Source organism: Silurus aristotelis, assembly GCF_946808225.1.
Source record: "Silurus aristotelis genome assembly, chromosome: 13".
Lineage (NCBI taxonomy): Eukaryota > Metazoa > Chordata > Actinopteri > Siluriformes > Siluridae > Silurus > Silurus aristotelis.
The window spans coordinates 27629949-27646217 of record NC_139586.1 but is presented as its reverse complement, the minus strand read 5'-3'; the positions used below and the strand labels follow the sequence as shown (position 1 = coordinate 27646217).

At 39.8% G+C, this 16269-nt stretch overlaps 3 protein-coding genes across 3 annotated transcripts in view; 1 reads left to right on the top strand and 2 right to left on the bottom strand.

The window, feature by feature from the left end:
* nphs2 (NPHS2 stomatin family member, podocin) overlaps positions 1 to 16269 on the top strand; it is a 64105-nt gene that overhangs the window by 27077 nt on the left and 20759 nt on the right. The gene's annotated exons all lie outside the window — the stretch shown is intronic.
* rab3b (RAB3B, member RAS oncogene family) overlaps positions 1 to 16269 on the bottom strand; it is a 346193-nt gene that overhangs the window by 311692 nt on the left and 18232 nt on the right. The window lies entirely within an intron of this gene.
* The window catches only part of nrd1b (nardilysin b (N-arginine dibasic convertase)), a 19936-nt gene continuing 5186 nt past the window's right edge, over positions 1520 to 16269 (bottom strand). Inside the window, exons 10-31 of the mRNA XM_083559050.1 lie at positions 16233 to 16269; positions 15438 to 15507; positions 15274 to 15351; positions 14848 to 14968; positions 14708 to 14766; positions 13603 to 13657; positions 13344 to 13448; positions 13009 to 13132; positions 11293 to 11379; positions 11094 to 11213; positions 10877 to 10928; positions 9754 to 9904; positions 9470 to 9597; positions 9058 to 9220; positions 8931 to 8962; positions 7941 to 8079; positions 4750 to 4797; positions 4617 to 4669; positions 4437 to 4520; positions 3606 to 3813; positions 2223 to 2312; positions 1520 to 2120 (exon numbers count right to left, since the gene is read on the bottom strand). The exon at positions 16233 to 16269 is cut by the window's right edge and continues 37 nt beyond it. Coding sequence (XP_083415176.1) covers positions 1893 to 2120; positions 2223 to 2312; positions 3606 to 3813; positions 4437 to 4520; positions 4617 to 4669; positions 4750 to 4797; positions 7941 to 8079; positions 8931 to 8962; positions 9058 to 9220; positions 9470 to 9597; positions 9754 to 9904; positions 10877 to 10928; positions 11094 to 11213; positions 11293 to 11379; positions 13009 to 13132; positions 13344 to 13448; positions 13603 to 13657; positions 14708 to 14766; positions 14848 to 14968; positions 15274 to 15351; positions 15438 to 15507; positions 16233 to 16269 — 2232 coding nt within the window. The 3' untranslated portion in view covers positions 1520 to 1892. The remainder of the gene's footprint in view (positions 2121 to 2222; positions 2313 to 3605; positions 3814 to 4436; positions 4521 to 4616; positions 4670 to 4749; positions 4798 to 7940; positions 8080 to 8930; positions 8963 to 9057; positions 9221 to 9469; positions 9598 to 9753; positions 9905 to 10876; positions 10929 to 11093; positions 11214 to 11292; positions 11380 to 13008; positions 13133 to 13343; positions 13449 to 13602; positions 13658 to 14707; positions 14767 to 14847; positions 14969 to 15273; positions 15352 to 15437; positions 15508 to 16232) is intronic.

Here is a 16269-nt window from a genome sequence, read left to right as displayed (position 1 = left end):
GAGGAGGTTGTTAAACATCTAACATGGCATTTCTTTTATTTGAAATAGTATTCGGTTTAGCAATCCAGAACCTCTGGAAACCTCACCTTGGAATCAGTTAGAAGTTGCTTGAGCAAATGGGATGAGTGTCTTTTGATACAGGTACATGCATCCTTCACTTGAGCTTGGAGACCCAAACCTGTTCCAGCTCCATGAAAATATGAATTGCATGGGATGGGGTGGAAGATTTCCTGCTATAGAGCTTCATCTTCAATGCTACTGATCAATGTCAACACTGTCTGCACCCCCGGCCTCCTCACCTCACCTCACCCACATCAGCCGAAATGTCCAAAAAATCTAGTGGAGCATCTTCCCAGAATTATGGAGATTATTATAAGAGCAAATGGCGAATGGGATATTTATAAGAATGTTCAAACCAGTCCATATAGTCAGATTAGTGAAACTTCCCACTAAATGTTTACATTAAAAATGTGCTAGAATGTCTATTAACAAGCCGCTATGCTTCTGGGAGAAGGTCCTTTGGCTTGATTGGACCAAACTGAAGCGTTTTGACACGGACACAAAAATGAAGCTTTGAAAAGACAAGAAAACGATGCCTACTGTCCAACATGGAGGAGAATCGATTATGTTTTGGAGCCGGGAGACAATCATGTGTGCGGGACAATCATAATGATATCTCACGCCTACCATAGTGCTCACTTACCAGTGTCAGTAAGCTCTGTCTCAGTTTCTGGGTTCTCCAACGGAACAATGACCCAAACCATACAGCTAAAAGTCAGCATCCAGGAATGTCTAAGAACAAAACGTTGGACTATAATTAAGTGGCCTTGCGTGAGCTCTGATCTAAATCCTATTTAACATCTACGAGGGGGTATCAAAAAAGATTTAAGACTAGTTTTTTAACACGCCAACAGAGGGCAGCACAAGGCTGCACGCACAGTCACAGGGAGCACCGACCCTCATAAATCAGTGTCAAAAGATATCATCCTGTGGACATAGGGAGCTGTGCAATTGGTGCTATTCTGTCCACGTGCGCTACCACGTCACCGAGCTCGTCAGAATCAACATGATCTCACTTCCGCACCCATCCTACTCGCCAGATTCGGCTTTTAAGGACTTCGCCTTATTCGTGAAGATAAAGATCCAGTTCGAAGGTTGCCGGTTTGATATCATCGTGGAGAGCCAGCGTAAATCGGTGCTTAACAGGACACATTCCAGAAGTAGCAGAAACTCTGGGGGTGCTGTAGGTTATAGTGTGTAAACATAGATAAATAAAGTACTTTCTTGTAAACTGAGCAAGTCTTGAAACTTTTTGATGCATGAAACCTGCAGCCTAAAGGAGGTACCATTCAAGCAGTTTGCTCATGAAGAATGAACCTGTTGACAAATGCAGAACAAAAAAAAACAGTCTATTTCTACTTAAATCAACACACATTTGCATTTCAATTATGACTGGTGCTTATATTTTATGACGTATTAACGCCTGCTATCATGTGATCTACAAAAATTCCACAATATAAAGTTTAGAATCTGCCTTTTCTCCCCGACACAATTTTATTGCATATATACATTTGATGAACAGACAAAAGGATAAAACATGCAATACTGTATATGCTACAGATCTCACTACAGGTAAAGCTCACATTGCAAACTTATTCCACGTGCTCCATGATGACCTTTTCAAAACTCTCAGTAAGACACCAAATCAAGCTAAAACATACTCCAGAAAAAAAACATCTCTTCACTTTTCTTTTGACATGATGAATACCTATACCGAGCTGAAGCCTCATTACAGTGCATCGCTACATTACGTTCTTCAAATCTGAGGTAGTTCCTCAAGCAGGTATATCTCCAGAGAGTTTCCTGAGTTCTGCTGGGATGGAGTTGGAATCCTAGCCGAGGACTTTGTGGTAAGGATAGAGTGGAAGTGAGGACGTGAATGCACGGATGTCTGTAATCGTGGAGGCTCCGGCGAGGGCTGGTGAGGCTGGAAGGAAGGTGAGCTTGGAGACCTCGCCGTACGATGAACACTTGTCTTCACCGCCATCGCTCTTCTGCACAGAGTCGGCGGAGGTCGGGGTGTCTCCGTGGTTTTTCTCCTCCTCCCCGAAGCCAACCACCTGGGTAGAGACAGAGGAGCGTGTGATGCATTAGCAGCTTCTGGCATTCTGAATTTACAGAATAAACACGTCATTTACACGTGTCGTAAGTATTGCACTTACGTGTACGCTGAGCTTCTTGCACTCGGCACCTTTGTGCTCCGTGTACCAAGAAACCAGATCTGCTTTGGTCATCTGTTTTAGAGCTGCTATCTGTCAGACACACATTAGAATATAGGATTAAAAGAGCTCACACATGAGATGTACCTCAAGTCTACCAAGGAACCAAGGAGCACTTGCTCACTCACGTTTGAGCAGAAGCTACAAAGTGAACGTAAAGGGATGACACTAAAGCGTTTGAAGATTCGATGCTTTAATAAGAGGATAGTGGAATATTTGCGGATGCGTTATAAAACGAGTAAAAAGACAGACAGACAGACTGTCTAGATAGACAGACAGACAGACAGACTGTCTAGACAGACAGACAGACAGACAGACAGACAGGCAGGCGGACAGACAGTCTAGATAGACAGACAGGCAGGCAGGCAGACAGACAGACTGCCTAGATAGACAGACTGTCTAGATAGACAGATAGACTGCCAGGCAGACAGACAGTCTAGATAGACAGACAGACAGGCAGGCAGACAGACAGACAGATCCTTTTTACGTGAGAAACACAGTCACAATCCGAGTTTCCCCCTTTAGGAACGTATTACATAGCGGGCCTCGAGTTTGTTTAGTGTCCGCCTCACACTTTTTTATTATTAAACTTGAAAACGTTTAACAAAACACAACAATGCCAGGGGTATAAAAAGAAACTAGAGTTAGCGCAGTGTCACTGTGGCTGCTCCTGTCGTACCGGAAACACCATTTGTTTTGTGCATGCATGAAAATGCTAAAGAATCCGTAGCGCTAGCTTTTTACGTCCAGCTTAAATTCCACATATCGTGGGAGTGAATAAATAAAAGATGAAAGGCATGAAGACATTTGTTAAAGTATGCTGAAATTAGTTAAGTTAATTACTAATAAATAATTTCTTTAGAAATTTAAATATTAAATGTGAAACACACTTGTAAGCTATTTAATTAATCTTTTCAATTTATTTAATAGAATTAATGTGTGCCAATTGAATTAATTACTCAGTTTATTCAATATAATAATTAATAAAGTGTATTGAATTAATATTTTTGTATTTATTCTAATTTGATCTTTTAATAAAATATTATAAAATATTATTTTATATTTTATTTAACCAAGTAGGCATTTTATTTAAAATTGTTTTTAAAATGTAAACTGTTGATGTTCAAGAATGTTAAAAATAAATAAATAAATAAATATATATATATATTATATACAATTTTTTTTTTGTAATTTTCTTTAAAAGTTGTTCACAATTATTTAAGACCTACAGCACAAATTTAACAAAAAAACAAATATGACCTCAAATGAGTCCCTTCATTAAGAGACGAAGTACCAGGATGTGGATGGCGTGAATTGTTTTCTCACCTCTTTGCCAAGTCGGTCAAAAACGTACTGCTGGGTGACCACCTCGAACCAGTTCCTGTCGACCTCCTCGCCCAGGTGCGTGTCCTCACACTCTTTCAGCTTGATCAGAGCGGTGACTTGTGCCTGAAATGCCTCGTCTGACAGACTGGCCATCTTTTCGCCAAAGTTCACCAAGAACTCTTCGATTTTGTTCTCTACAAAGTCGGTGCTGTAGAACCAACGGCATGGTCAGGCGACGCTCAGATATCGCTCGGACAACAGATTAATTAAAGGTCGACCGATATGCCGGTTTTGCCGATTAATCGGCACAGACAGCGGATTTGCTGGAACTATCGGCTATCTGCAGAAATCCAAACTGATAGTTTTTCCGGGTTCCAGTCTGCTGTCATTACGAGAGCAGCCTCTAGGGGCGAATCGCTGACATGACGTGCTGTTTGTTTTTACAGGCAGAACTGCACGCTGCACGGAGAGCGCTATATTATGTATAATATATCAATATCATTCTTTTTTATTAAACATTCATATTTATTTAATTTAGCACATTTTCATGATTCAGTAAGGTTTTTTGTTTTATTTTTATATTTTTTACTATTTTTTACATAGTGTTTTTTATCCAGTATCCATTTTCATCGGTTATCGGCAAGTACGATCCTACCTAGCTATCGATATCGGTACAATTCACTATCAGTTAACTCTCTAATATTAATAACAACTTTCATTTGCAATTTAATACAGATGGCACTTATAACTCTGATGGCTCGATCAATATGGTGTTAACTGGGTAGCTATAAGTCTGACCAACCTGCTTCTGAAATCCCTCCAAAACCTCACCTGAATTTGGTTGCTTGAGTCTCAACAGTAACAGAGAAGCCGAGGATATTGGATGTGTTCCTGCAGGTAGGGTACACCTGATACCTGTGAGATAGGGTAGAACGTGCATCAATCATCTTTTATCAGAAATAAACTCTCAAAGGATGGTTAGAATTCTGCAAAAGATGAAGTTGAACTGACCCTAAAGTCTCTTTAGTCCTGAGGAAGTCAAAGCAGGGTTCCTCCATGTGCATCTAATCAAGAAAAACACAAATCAGTAAAACAAAAACAAAAACCACATGTGGTGTACATAAGTGAACTGTGGAAATCTTACCACAAGTAGCTCCATCAGCGCATGTTCTCTGAGGTTCTTAATCCCAGACTGGTAACAAACATATCAGACAATATCAATACCACAATCACAGAACCCGTTTGTAAACATACAGTGTGAAAACACAGAGTCTTTTCAAGATTTTAAGAGACACATGCAAGTTCCTTTTGTTTATATGCAACAAACTCAATAATATAACGGTATTTAAAGATGTTCCACTTCATTTGCGGTGAAAAATCTTCCCTCAGCATGAAGAACAGCTTTTCACGCTCTCGGCATCCGGACAGTTGAAACTTGCCAAATTTGTTCTTTACTAGTTGGTGATTTCTTTCATTCTTGTGATGCAGTTCATCCCAAAGCAGTTCAATAGGATTTAGATAAATATCACTACAGACGTCTGTCTGCTCTCTAAATAACACTTACAAAACCCGGACGTACGCTTCGGCTCATCGTCTCGTCTTAGGGTGGGGTCGGCTCCACTGAGCCGCAGTCCAAACGGAACCGAATGGTGTTGAAGTATGGAATCGGCTCCGTGTTGTATAAGGATTCCTTTCACTTTCCGGAATAAGTTTTCAACCTTCCCTGCTCCAAAACAACCCCAAACCATTAAGATTCCCTCTCCATGATTTACTATGTGTATGAGGCAGTCTGATCACATCTCTCCTGTTCCTTATCTTATACAAGTTCTTCTGTTAGAGACAGACACAGAATTTTCTTCCAGCCAATCACTTTCCAATTCTTTTGCGTTCGTCTTTTACCGAGTTTGATGCAGAGAAACAAATGTGTCTCGAAAACTATAAAAGACCAGGTGGATCTGAACTTTTGATATTTCATTATTTAATATACCAGTAACTGAGAGCCAAAACAATATTATAAATCACCCTGTAACTATTTGGTGAGCCAAAATGTATTTTTATTTTTTTAAATATCAACATCAGAAGACATCCAGTTCTTCAGTAATGGCAGACAAGCTTGCCAAGAGTCTATTTTTAACTTGCACGACAAAGCAGCAATCCTGAAACCCTGACATTTTGATTATAGACATTTCGATCCATAATGAGCAAGCCAGAAATGACGCCTGACTCTGAAAGAGAACTTTTTTTCTGACTGACGGAATAGTGGGATTGTAATTGACTTCAGTATACAGTAGGGATGGTAAAATTCACTGATTTGCATAGGTGCATTGGCATAAAAGTTGGCTGTCTTCTCCTTTTTCTTCATTCGGATCAGCTGTCCCCATACTACCCTGTCCTCTACATCTGCCTCTTTTTAACCAACTACCTGCATGTCTTGCCTCACCACATCCAATCTTGCCTCCCTCACCTTGTCTCCAAAATGTCCTACATGCGCTGTCCCTCTAATAAACTCCTTTCTATTCCTGTCCATCGTCGTCACTCCCAACGAAAACCTCAACATCTTCAGCTCTGCTACCTCCAGCTCCACCTCCTGTCTTTTACTCAACGCCACTGTCTCTAATCCATACAACATCTCAGGTCTCACCACAGTCCTATAAACTTTCCCTTTCACTCTCACAGATACTCTTCTATCACAAATCACTCCTGCTATCACTCTTCTCCACCCACTCCACCCTGCCTGCACTCTTTTTCTTCACTTCTCTTAAACACTCTCTATTACTATGCACTGTTGACCCCAGGTACCTGAACTCCTCCACCTTCTTCACCTCTTCTCCCTGCAAACGCACCCCTCCACTGCCCTCCCTCTCATTCACACACATGTACTTTGTCTTACACCTACTGACTTTCATTCCCTATCTCCCATCTCAACCTGCTCCCTACTCTCACCACAAATCACAAGATCATCCGCAAACATCATAATCCATGAAGACTTCTGTTTGACCTCGTCCTTCAACCTGTCCATCACCACTGCAAACAGGAAAGGGCTCAGAGCCGAGCCTTGATGCAATCCAACCTCCACCATGAACCAGTCTGTCGTTCCTACTGCACACTGCTGTCACACTGTCCTCATACATGTCCTGCACCACCCTCGCATTGTTCTCTGACACACCAGACTTCCTCATACAATACCACAACTCCTCTCTCGGCACCCTGTCGTACGCTTTCTCTAAATCCACAAACACACAATGCAACTCCTTCTGACCTTCCCTAAACTTCTCCATCAACATCCTCAAAGCAAATAAGGCATCTGTGGTGCTCTTCCTCGGCATGAAACCATACTGTTGATCACAGATGGTCACCTCTTCTCTCAGCCTGGTTCCACTACTCTTTCCCATAACTTCATGGTGTGACTGATCAATTTAATTCCCCTGTAGTTACTGCAGGTTTGCACATCTCCCTAATTCTTAAAGATCGCTACCAGCAAACAACTTCTCCATTTTTTAGCCATCCTCTAACCTTCCAAAATCTGGTTAAACAATCTTGTTAAAAACTCCTCTGCATCTCTCCTAAACATCTCCATGCTTCTACCGGTATGTCGTCTGGTCCAACTGACTTTCCACTCTTCATCCTCTTAATTGCTGCTCTCACTTCCTCCTTACTAATCCTATCCACTTCCTGCTTCACCATCTCCACACCATCCAACCTTCCCGCTATCTCTCTTATTTTCCTAATTTTATCAAGGTTACAGCACCTGGTATTCCCAGGAGGCCCCTTATCCAAGTAATAACCAGGCCCGACTCTGCTTAGCTTCCGAGATCGGGGTTCTCAGGGTGGTATGGCCGTAAGCTCTCAGCACCAGCTGCTATGTAAATATGACGTTATCACAATACTACAGATACTGAAGCGTGTCCTAGGAGTCACATACAATACATATTAACATGGCAGAGGTAGAGCTGCATCTTTGTGGAGACAGAACAGGAAAAGAACGTCTAGTTTTAGTTAAACTTTTTTCTTTTCTTTTTGCACTACAAAGTCCTGTTTGTAACGGGGCCAAAGAGTCAAAGTCTTTTAAGCAAGTTGATGATTTGCTGTCTGTCTGAACCAAATAAATAAAAGCGGACTGTACCATATTGAATTGCACAACATTGTATTGCATTGAATACAATCAAAATCTGATCGCAATGGGGGGGGAATAGTTTCGCATCTGTAGCTGCTTAATATGTATCCTATATGTATCGCATCAGCATCAGTTACAGAGATGCACATCCCTAATATACAGGTATATAGAGTAAAGCAGTACATTATTTACTTACTGAAAGGACACAAGACAGTAAATACCTGATAATAAACAGTGACCTCAGAGTTGGCATCACCCTTGTTTAAAGACCGGACTTTACACAAGTGATGTTTGCTTGGCAGTTCCACCACATGGAACAGAACAGGAGGCTCAGTAGGAAGTGGCTGAAACTGGAGCCTCCTATGAGGCATAAGATCAAATAAACAACACTTGAGTGGGACTCAAACACATCCTGTTTTGGACAAGGAAATAAATAGCATTACAGCCTTAATTAGTGAAATGGCTGATGATACACTAGATCAGTGGTTCTTAACCTGGGTTCGATCGAACCCCAGGGGTTCGGTGAGTCAGTCTCAGGGGTTCGGCGGAGGTCAAGACACACACCCGACTCATATGATTCGTGATGACACGCCCCGCTTGGCCATCATTGGAAGGGTTCGGTGGATACGCATATGAAACTGGTGGGGGTCAGTACCTCCTACAAGGTTAAGAACCACTGCACTAGATGGACAAAAGTATTGGGACACCCGACTTCTCCAGACATATACGGTTCTTCCGCAAACTGTTACCACAAACTTGGAGACACACAATTGTTTATGTAACAGCATGAATTTTTCCCTTCACTTGAAATAGGAGACCCAAACCTGTTCCAGCATGACAATGCTCCTGTGCACAAAGCCAGCTCCATGAAGATATGCTTTACATGGTTTGGAGAAGATCTCCTGTAAACGCTGACTGCACCCCAGGCCTCATCACCTCACCTTCATTGGTCCCTGAACACCCTTAAGTCTAAATGAGCAAAAATCTTCACAAAATCTAGTGGAACATCTTCCCAGAAGAGTTTTTTTATAAGAGCAAATGGGGTCTAAATGTGGAATGGGATGTTGAAAAAGAGGCACATCACCATCTTATGGTCAGCTGTCCACAAACTTTTGTCCATAAAGTCTATACTAAAAGATGAAATCCCAAAACACACAGTACATAGGGTACATTGACCCAAAAAAATGAAAGGGGAAAAAAAAAACACTTACTGTACAAAATACTGCAGAAACTCTTTGGACTCCTGTGGTAGGAGAAGTACGACAGGAATTAGGATTAGGATGAAGTTACAGTAATCACCACACAATAGGGGAGATTTTAAAGGTAATGGTGACTCACATCACTTGTGAAGTTGCCTTGTACCAGTCCTTCCACAAACATCTGTGCCTTAAACTTGGCAACAAAACGCATCAGATCTTCCATGGAGAGGTTTTTGTTGATGGCCTGGTACTTCTGGATGACCGACCATCGAGAGTGCTCCAGGATCTGAAGACGCACGTCTCTGTGACAGAAGAGAGACTAACCATCAATTTAAAAATAAAAAAAAAAAAAACAGAGGGGGAAACCCCCCCCCCCCCCAAAAAAAAAATCCACAGTATATATAAATAAATATATAAATCTCTGTATATATCATAATAATCGTTAGTTTCAGCTCTAAAAAAACCCCAGAAAAGAACCCAAATCAACGCAGAATTATCACAGAGAATCTCTTCAGCATCAATGATCTAATCAGTGATTAATGTTGACTGACTTTCCCAGCCTCTCTGGCTTGATGAGGATGTTGAAGTACGTCTTTTTCAATTGCTCCTCGAACATGCTGAATACGTCTGGAGTTGCAGTGAAGTCTGCTAAGTAGTCTACAATCAGGTTAAGGAGCAACTGTGAAGACACACAATGGAATAATGATTAAAGATATAAACGTATGGGGCTGGTATTCTGAATGGGTGATCAATTCTTGATAAAAGCAATAATAAAAAAAAAAACCTAGAAAAACTGTAATTAATTTGCATTTGATTTGCCCAGATATATACTTACAGGCAGTTTGTGGTTGAAACCTTTTAAGCGGATGACCAGGCCATGATCTCCTGGAACAAGTTTATATTCCAACTGGGCCACATCTGCGTCGTAAGCCGGCTCAGCCAAGTTATGGGCCAGTATGTTCACAAAGAGGTCAAACAGAACCAGGCTTTATAAAGGAGCAAAGGGGGACATTAGTATGTACAGTATAATGGCATTATGGGGACATCAATACGTGCAGTATAAGGGCTATAATGGGACATCAATAAGGGCAATATGTAGACATCAGTATGTACAGTATAAGGGCAATATTATGGGGACATCAGTATGTACAGTATATAAACAATGTTATAGGGACATTAGTATGTAAAGTAAAAGGGCAATATTATGGGGACATCAGTATGTACAGTATATGGGCAATATTATGGGGACATCAGTATGTACAGTATATGGGCAATATTATGGGGACATCAGTATGTACAGTATATGGGCAATATTATGGGGACATCAGTATGTACAGTATATGGGCAATATTATGGGGACATCAGTATGTACAGTATAAGGGCAATATTATGGGGACATCAGTATGTAAAGTATAAGGGCAATATTATGGGGACATCAGTATGTGAAGTATAAGGGCAATATTATGGGGACATCAGTATGTACAGTATATGGGCCATATTATGGGGACATCAGTATGTACAGTATATGGGCAATATTATGGGGACATCAGTATGTGAAGTATAAGGGCAATATTATGGGGACATCAGTATGTACAGTATATGGGCCATATTATGGGGACATTAGTATGTACAGTATATGGGCAATATTATGGGGACATCAGTATGTACAGTATATGGGCCATATTATGGGGACATTAGTATGTACAGTATATGGGCAATATTATGGGGACATTAGTATGTACAGTATAAGGGCAATATTATGGGGACATCAGTATGTACAGTATATAAACAATGTTATAGGGACATTAGTATGTAAAGTAAAAGGGCAATATTATGGGGACATCAGTATGTACAGTATATAAACAATATTATAGGGACATCAGTATGTAAAGTATAAGGGCAATATTATGGGGACATCAGTATGTACAGCATAAGGGTAATATATACCCAACACTCACTTTTCAGGAGACTCTTGAATCAGGGGTGTCAGTAAGTTGAAGCGAATGTATGCTGCAGAGACATAAAAAGATGCAAAAACGTATACAATCATGATTCGTTTTGTTCTGTATTTATTCACTTAATCACCTTTATCCCATCTTTCTATCCCCTCTTTCACCCCCTATATACACACACACACACACACACACACACACACACACACACACACACACACACCTTTCGGTATTTTAAACTTCATGTCCCTTTTGAACCACAGTCGCCCTCGGCTGTCGTCGACTATCTTGACTGGGAATTCGGCGTCAGGACAGTCGGGCGTCTTCAGCGTGAAATCCGTAGCTATGGATACAGGAGAGACCGTGAGCCGCACACATGCAACAACACAAGCACTTATTAATCAGTGCGCCACAAAGCAGACCTATGAACTTGTTCTCAAATGGGAGATGAAGGGCAGGGTTCAGAGGAAAATCTTCAGACCATAGTGTGCTCCATTTCGGAGGAATATCTGTAAAAGAAAACCAAAATATCAGCAAAGGTTATTATAGTTTAATGGTTAGAAGCAAGATGTGAAAATGGGTCCAAAGACGTGTGATGCATTTGATGACACTGCAAGTTACAGGTTTAATGAGTATCTGTCAAAAATCTATTTTAATGAGCATGAGATATTTGAAGAAAAGAGTGAAGAGTGGTGGAGCTTTTGGGTTGAATTTTGGGAGGTGGTTCCTTTACCCCTTAACTGCTTCGTTGTAAGTCAGTCTGGATAAGGGTGTCTGTCAAATGTTGTAAAAGTAAATATAAAGTTTAGAAAAGACAGCTCAAGCTGCACAATTGAACCCAATTCCCTCTACAGGTAGCCCCCTGACCTATGGAGATGCATTCTGATGGCCGCATCCTAACCAAAGTCGAGCCATGGCCTAACCTACACCGGAGTCTTAAAGAATGTGTAGTATAGTATATTTGCATGGGGTAGTACACTATAATATGTTGTATAATTTAACATTACAGTACATAAATTAGCAGAGCTATTTACAGTACCATACTGTAAAAACTATACAGTTTATAGGTATAAGGCAGCGGGCATGTATGTTTTTAGATACATATATATATATATATATATATATATATATATATATACATACATACACATATACACATTATATATATATATATATATATATACACACATATACATACACACACACACATATACATAAGGGCAGTATGAGGGCAATATGGAAACATCTGTATGTTTAGTATAAGGGCAATATGGGGACATCTGTATGTTCAGTATAAGGTCAATATGGGGACATCAATATGTTCAGTATAGGGGCAATAGGGAAACATCTGTATGTTCAATATAAGGTAAATATGGTGACATCTGTATGTTCAGTATAAGGGCAATATGGGGACATCTGTATTTACAGGATAAGGTCAATATGGGGACATCTGTATTTATTGAATAAGGTCAATATGGGGACATCTGTATGTTCAGTATAAGGTCAATATGGGGACATCTGTATGTTCAGTATTAGGTCAATATAGGGACATCTGTATGTTCAGTATAAGGGCAATATAGGGACATCTGTATTTAGAGGATTAGGTCAATATGGGGACATCAATATGTTCAGTATAAGGGCAATAGGGGAACATCTGTATGTTCAATATAAGGTCAATATGGGGACATCTGTATGTTCAGTATTAGGTCAATATAGGGACATCTGTATTTAGAGGATTAGGTCAATATGGGGACATCAATATGTTCAGTATAAGGGCAATAGGGGAACATCTGTATGTTCAATATAAGGTCAAAATGGGGACATCTGTATTTATAGTACAAGGTCAATATTGGGACATCTGTATTTATAGTATAAGGTCAATATTGGGACATCTGTATGTTCAGTATAAGGTCAATACGGGGACATCTGTATTTATAGTACAAGGTCAATATTGGGACATCTGTATTTGTAGTATAAGGTCAATATTGGGACATCTGTGTGTTCAGTATAAGGTCAATACGGGGACATCTGTATTTATAGTATAAGGTCAATATGGGGACATCATATTGTCTGGCAAGGAAGGACATGACATTTTACACCGTATATCACATTTTGCTGATCAGTCTAATTGCTCGCACCTTCTACACTGTACTGAGTGCCAAACCACTTCTCCTTCAGTGGGCATTGTCCCTCATGCTCCGGGGATAGCAGAAGCAGGTTTGCTCTCTCAGGAGTGAGCAATGCTAAGGCATCGGAAATCACCTTCTCATACACACACAAACAAATACAATTATTCATCTGCAATTCATCTCTAAAAAGTCCTCTTTTATAATTAACAATCGACTTCAACACTATAAAGAGTTTTTTTTAACTATTAAATCCCATTAGTCTGAATCAGCTTCCACTTTCAAGTGATAGATCAATAGATACCATTAGAATTCAAGCAGCAATGAAGAAAGTGTAAAACACAGACCTCTGGGTTGTATTCAAACATGAGCTGGTCTCCACTAAGAAAGTCCTCCTTAGGGAAAAGCTGCATGTTCTCACAAATTTTCTCCACAAACTCAATTGGATCTGTCTGTTAGAAATAAAATAATATAGCAAAAATATTATAAATAAAATAATAATAATAATAATAATAATAATAATAATAATAATAATAATAATAATAATACACTGAATCCATATTTGCCTAGTGATTTAAAAACTAACCGGCGAGGAAGCAACCATACCTGCTCCTGATAGTGAAACTCGTTGGCGTCGATCTTCTGAATTTCTTCATAAATCCTTGGACAGGACGCAGCGTATAAAAAAAAGAGGTAAGTGATCCAAAATGACAGCTGTATTCAAATATTATGACTAAATGAGAGACTGATTAGAATCATTTTGGAATTGAAACAAGCTAAAACACCTAGCAGCTAGTTCCTGAACTTCTCTTTGCCTGTAACGTTATTTCGGCAAATTTTTAAACACATCACATAAATTCCTATAATTCCTAGAAATTCCCAGTTAGTTTGAAATATTTCCAGAATTCCCCATATGACGACCCATGGGAAGTTTTTTCGGAAAAATTGTCCGCCCGTCCCTTTTTGTCTAATTTTTGTACAAATATTTTGTACACATATTTTCTACAATCTACTTTTGTTTATACTTTAAACCTTATAACTTTATTTGATAAATTTCTAATTCTATTTACGAGTTGGACGTTTCGCTACATGTCGTACGTGTATGAATGTGACAAACTTTGATTTAATTGAAAACTTATTTTTAAACTAATTTCCCTCTACTGTGCTGGTAGCACAATTTCAACAACAGAGGAAATTCAGGAAAAAATCCCTGCAGCAACAACAACAGAAAAAAACAAACATTCAAAGCACATTTATAATATTATATAATATGTCTGTGTAACGTATGGAACATACACTAATGTAAAATACACTACATACACTAAAAAACACTAAAGGTTAGAGATTCGGACATACACTGTACAGACAAAAGTATTGGGACTCCATATGTGGTTCTTCCCCATGCACAATGTTGGATGCACATATTTGTATAGGATCTGTTCCCCTGAACTAGGAGACCCAAACTGTGATCCATGAGGATCTCCTACTCTAGAGCTCTGACATCAACCCTATTAAACATGTGAACAGCAAATGCAGAATAAATGTGAAATGGAATGTTCAAAAACCCAATATCAATCTAATGGTCAGGTGTCCACACACGTTTGTCCATGTAGTATAGATCAAAATGGTAAGGATTTTGCAGGAGGATTATATTGCAATAAAAACTACAAAAGGACATTTCTAAATGAGGCAAACGAAAAAAAAGCTTTACCTCTGCTGAGGTTCGAGTTTCTGAAGCATCTTCATGTACTGGAACACCAAATGCACCACCTACAATAACAACTCGTTAAACCTTGTGCTCAGATTGGATCTCTCCCACATGTGGAAAAGAGCAGCTCTGAGGTGTCTGACCTGGTAGAAATTCTGGTAGCCCTCATCTGTCAGAGTAATGGAGATGCTAAAGATGGAGTAGGTAGTGTTCTGATCAAATCCTGTCTCACTGTTGCCACCAAACAGAGCTAATGCCCAGCACCTGCATGCACATATGTATATTGGGTCAACACAAAAGGTCACATCTGCATTTTTAGGTAAAATCAGGGTTCCTACGCATCGCAAATTTCCATACTTCTCCAAACCGGAGTATGCAGATTTTAACTGTAAACCTCACAGATTAAACCCAGTTTGTAAACCAGAGAGATTGTTCATTGTGCAATTCACCAAGAAACCACAAAACACAACTAAAGTCCATTAAAAGACTCAAATTCAATTACATACTTTTCCAAAACGTGTAGGAACCCTGAAAAATAAAACGTCGGTGGGTGCGGGTACAGAACTTACTTCTTCCTGAGGACAGAGAGGATACTGCCAGCACCCTCATGTCCAACCAGCCAAGATATATAGTGCAAAGGCTTCACCCTGAAATGCCACACGTTATCATTTATTCTGACAGCAGCAAATGATGATGGCCGAAAAAGAGTAAAATGTCCCGTTTCACTTCAAACCTGTAATGAATGCCTTGTGGAGGTAAAGCCCAGCTGATAGTCAGAGCGTGGATTTTTCTCACGGGAACCACTGAAGAAGGAGAAATTATTAGTCGTTTACTGCACTTGTTCTACATGTGGAAAGATCTAGTCTTTATGGTTTTTGAGACGCATACATTTCTGGACAGATGCGTTTGACATTTTTGTCTCTAACAGAAGAACTTGTGTGAGACGGAGAACAGGAGAGAAGATGTGATCAGACTGCCTCATACACACAATCAAACGTGGAGGTGGAAGCTTAATGGTTTGGGGTTGTTTTGGAGACGCATTCTGGAAAGTGAAGGGAATCCCGATAATGGAACGACCTGCCCAGTCACCGCACCTCAATCCTATTAAACTGCTCTGAGATGAACTGAATCACAAAAAAAGGAATCTCCAACTAGTGTAGAACATCCAACCGTCCAGATGCCGAGAGCGTGTAAAGCTGTTCTTCATATGCTGAGGGAGGATTTTTTTTTTAAGAAAATAAAGCGGAACATCTGGACTTTTATAGATTTGTTTTTTCTTCAAAGGAAATCATTACGTTACATTACCGAGTTAGTTCCATAGAAACAAAAGGAACATGTACGTGTCTCTCAAAGACCAATGAAGTTTTTCCACACTTTTCACAGTCACTATAGGTACAGAGCAGCACTGATCTTTAATAACACAAAGAGAGGAAATGTGTCAGCTAGTCCATAGCTAGAAGAACAAAGTGGCTTTTTCCGTCATGCTACAATGAAGTGAAGTATTATTAAAATAGAGAGCAGGAGGTACCTCTATAAAGCTTGTTGAAATCTGGTGTAGTAAAAGG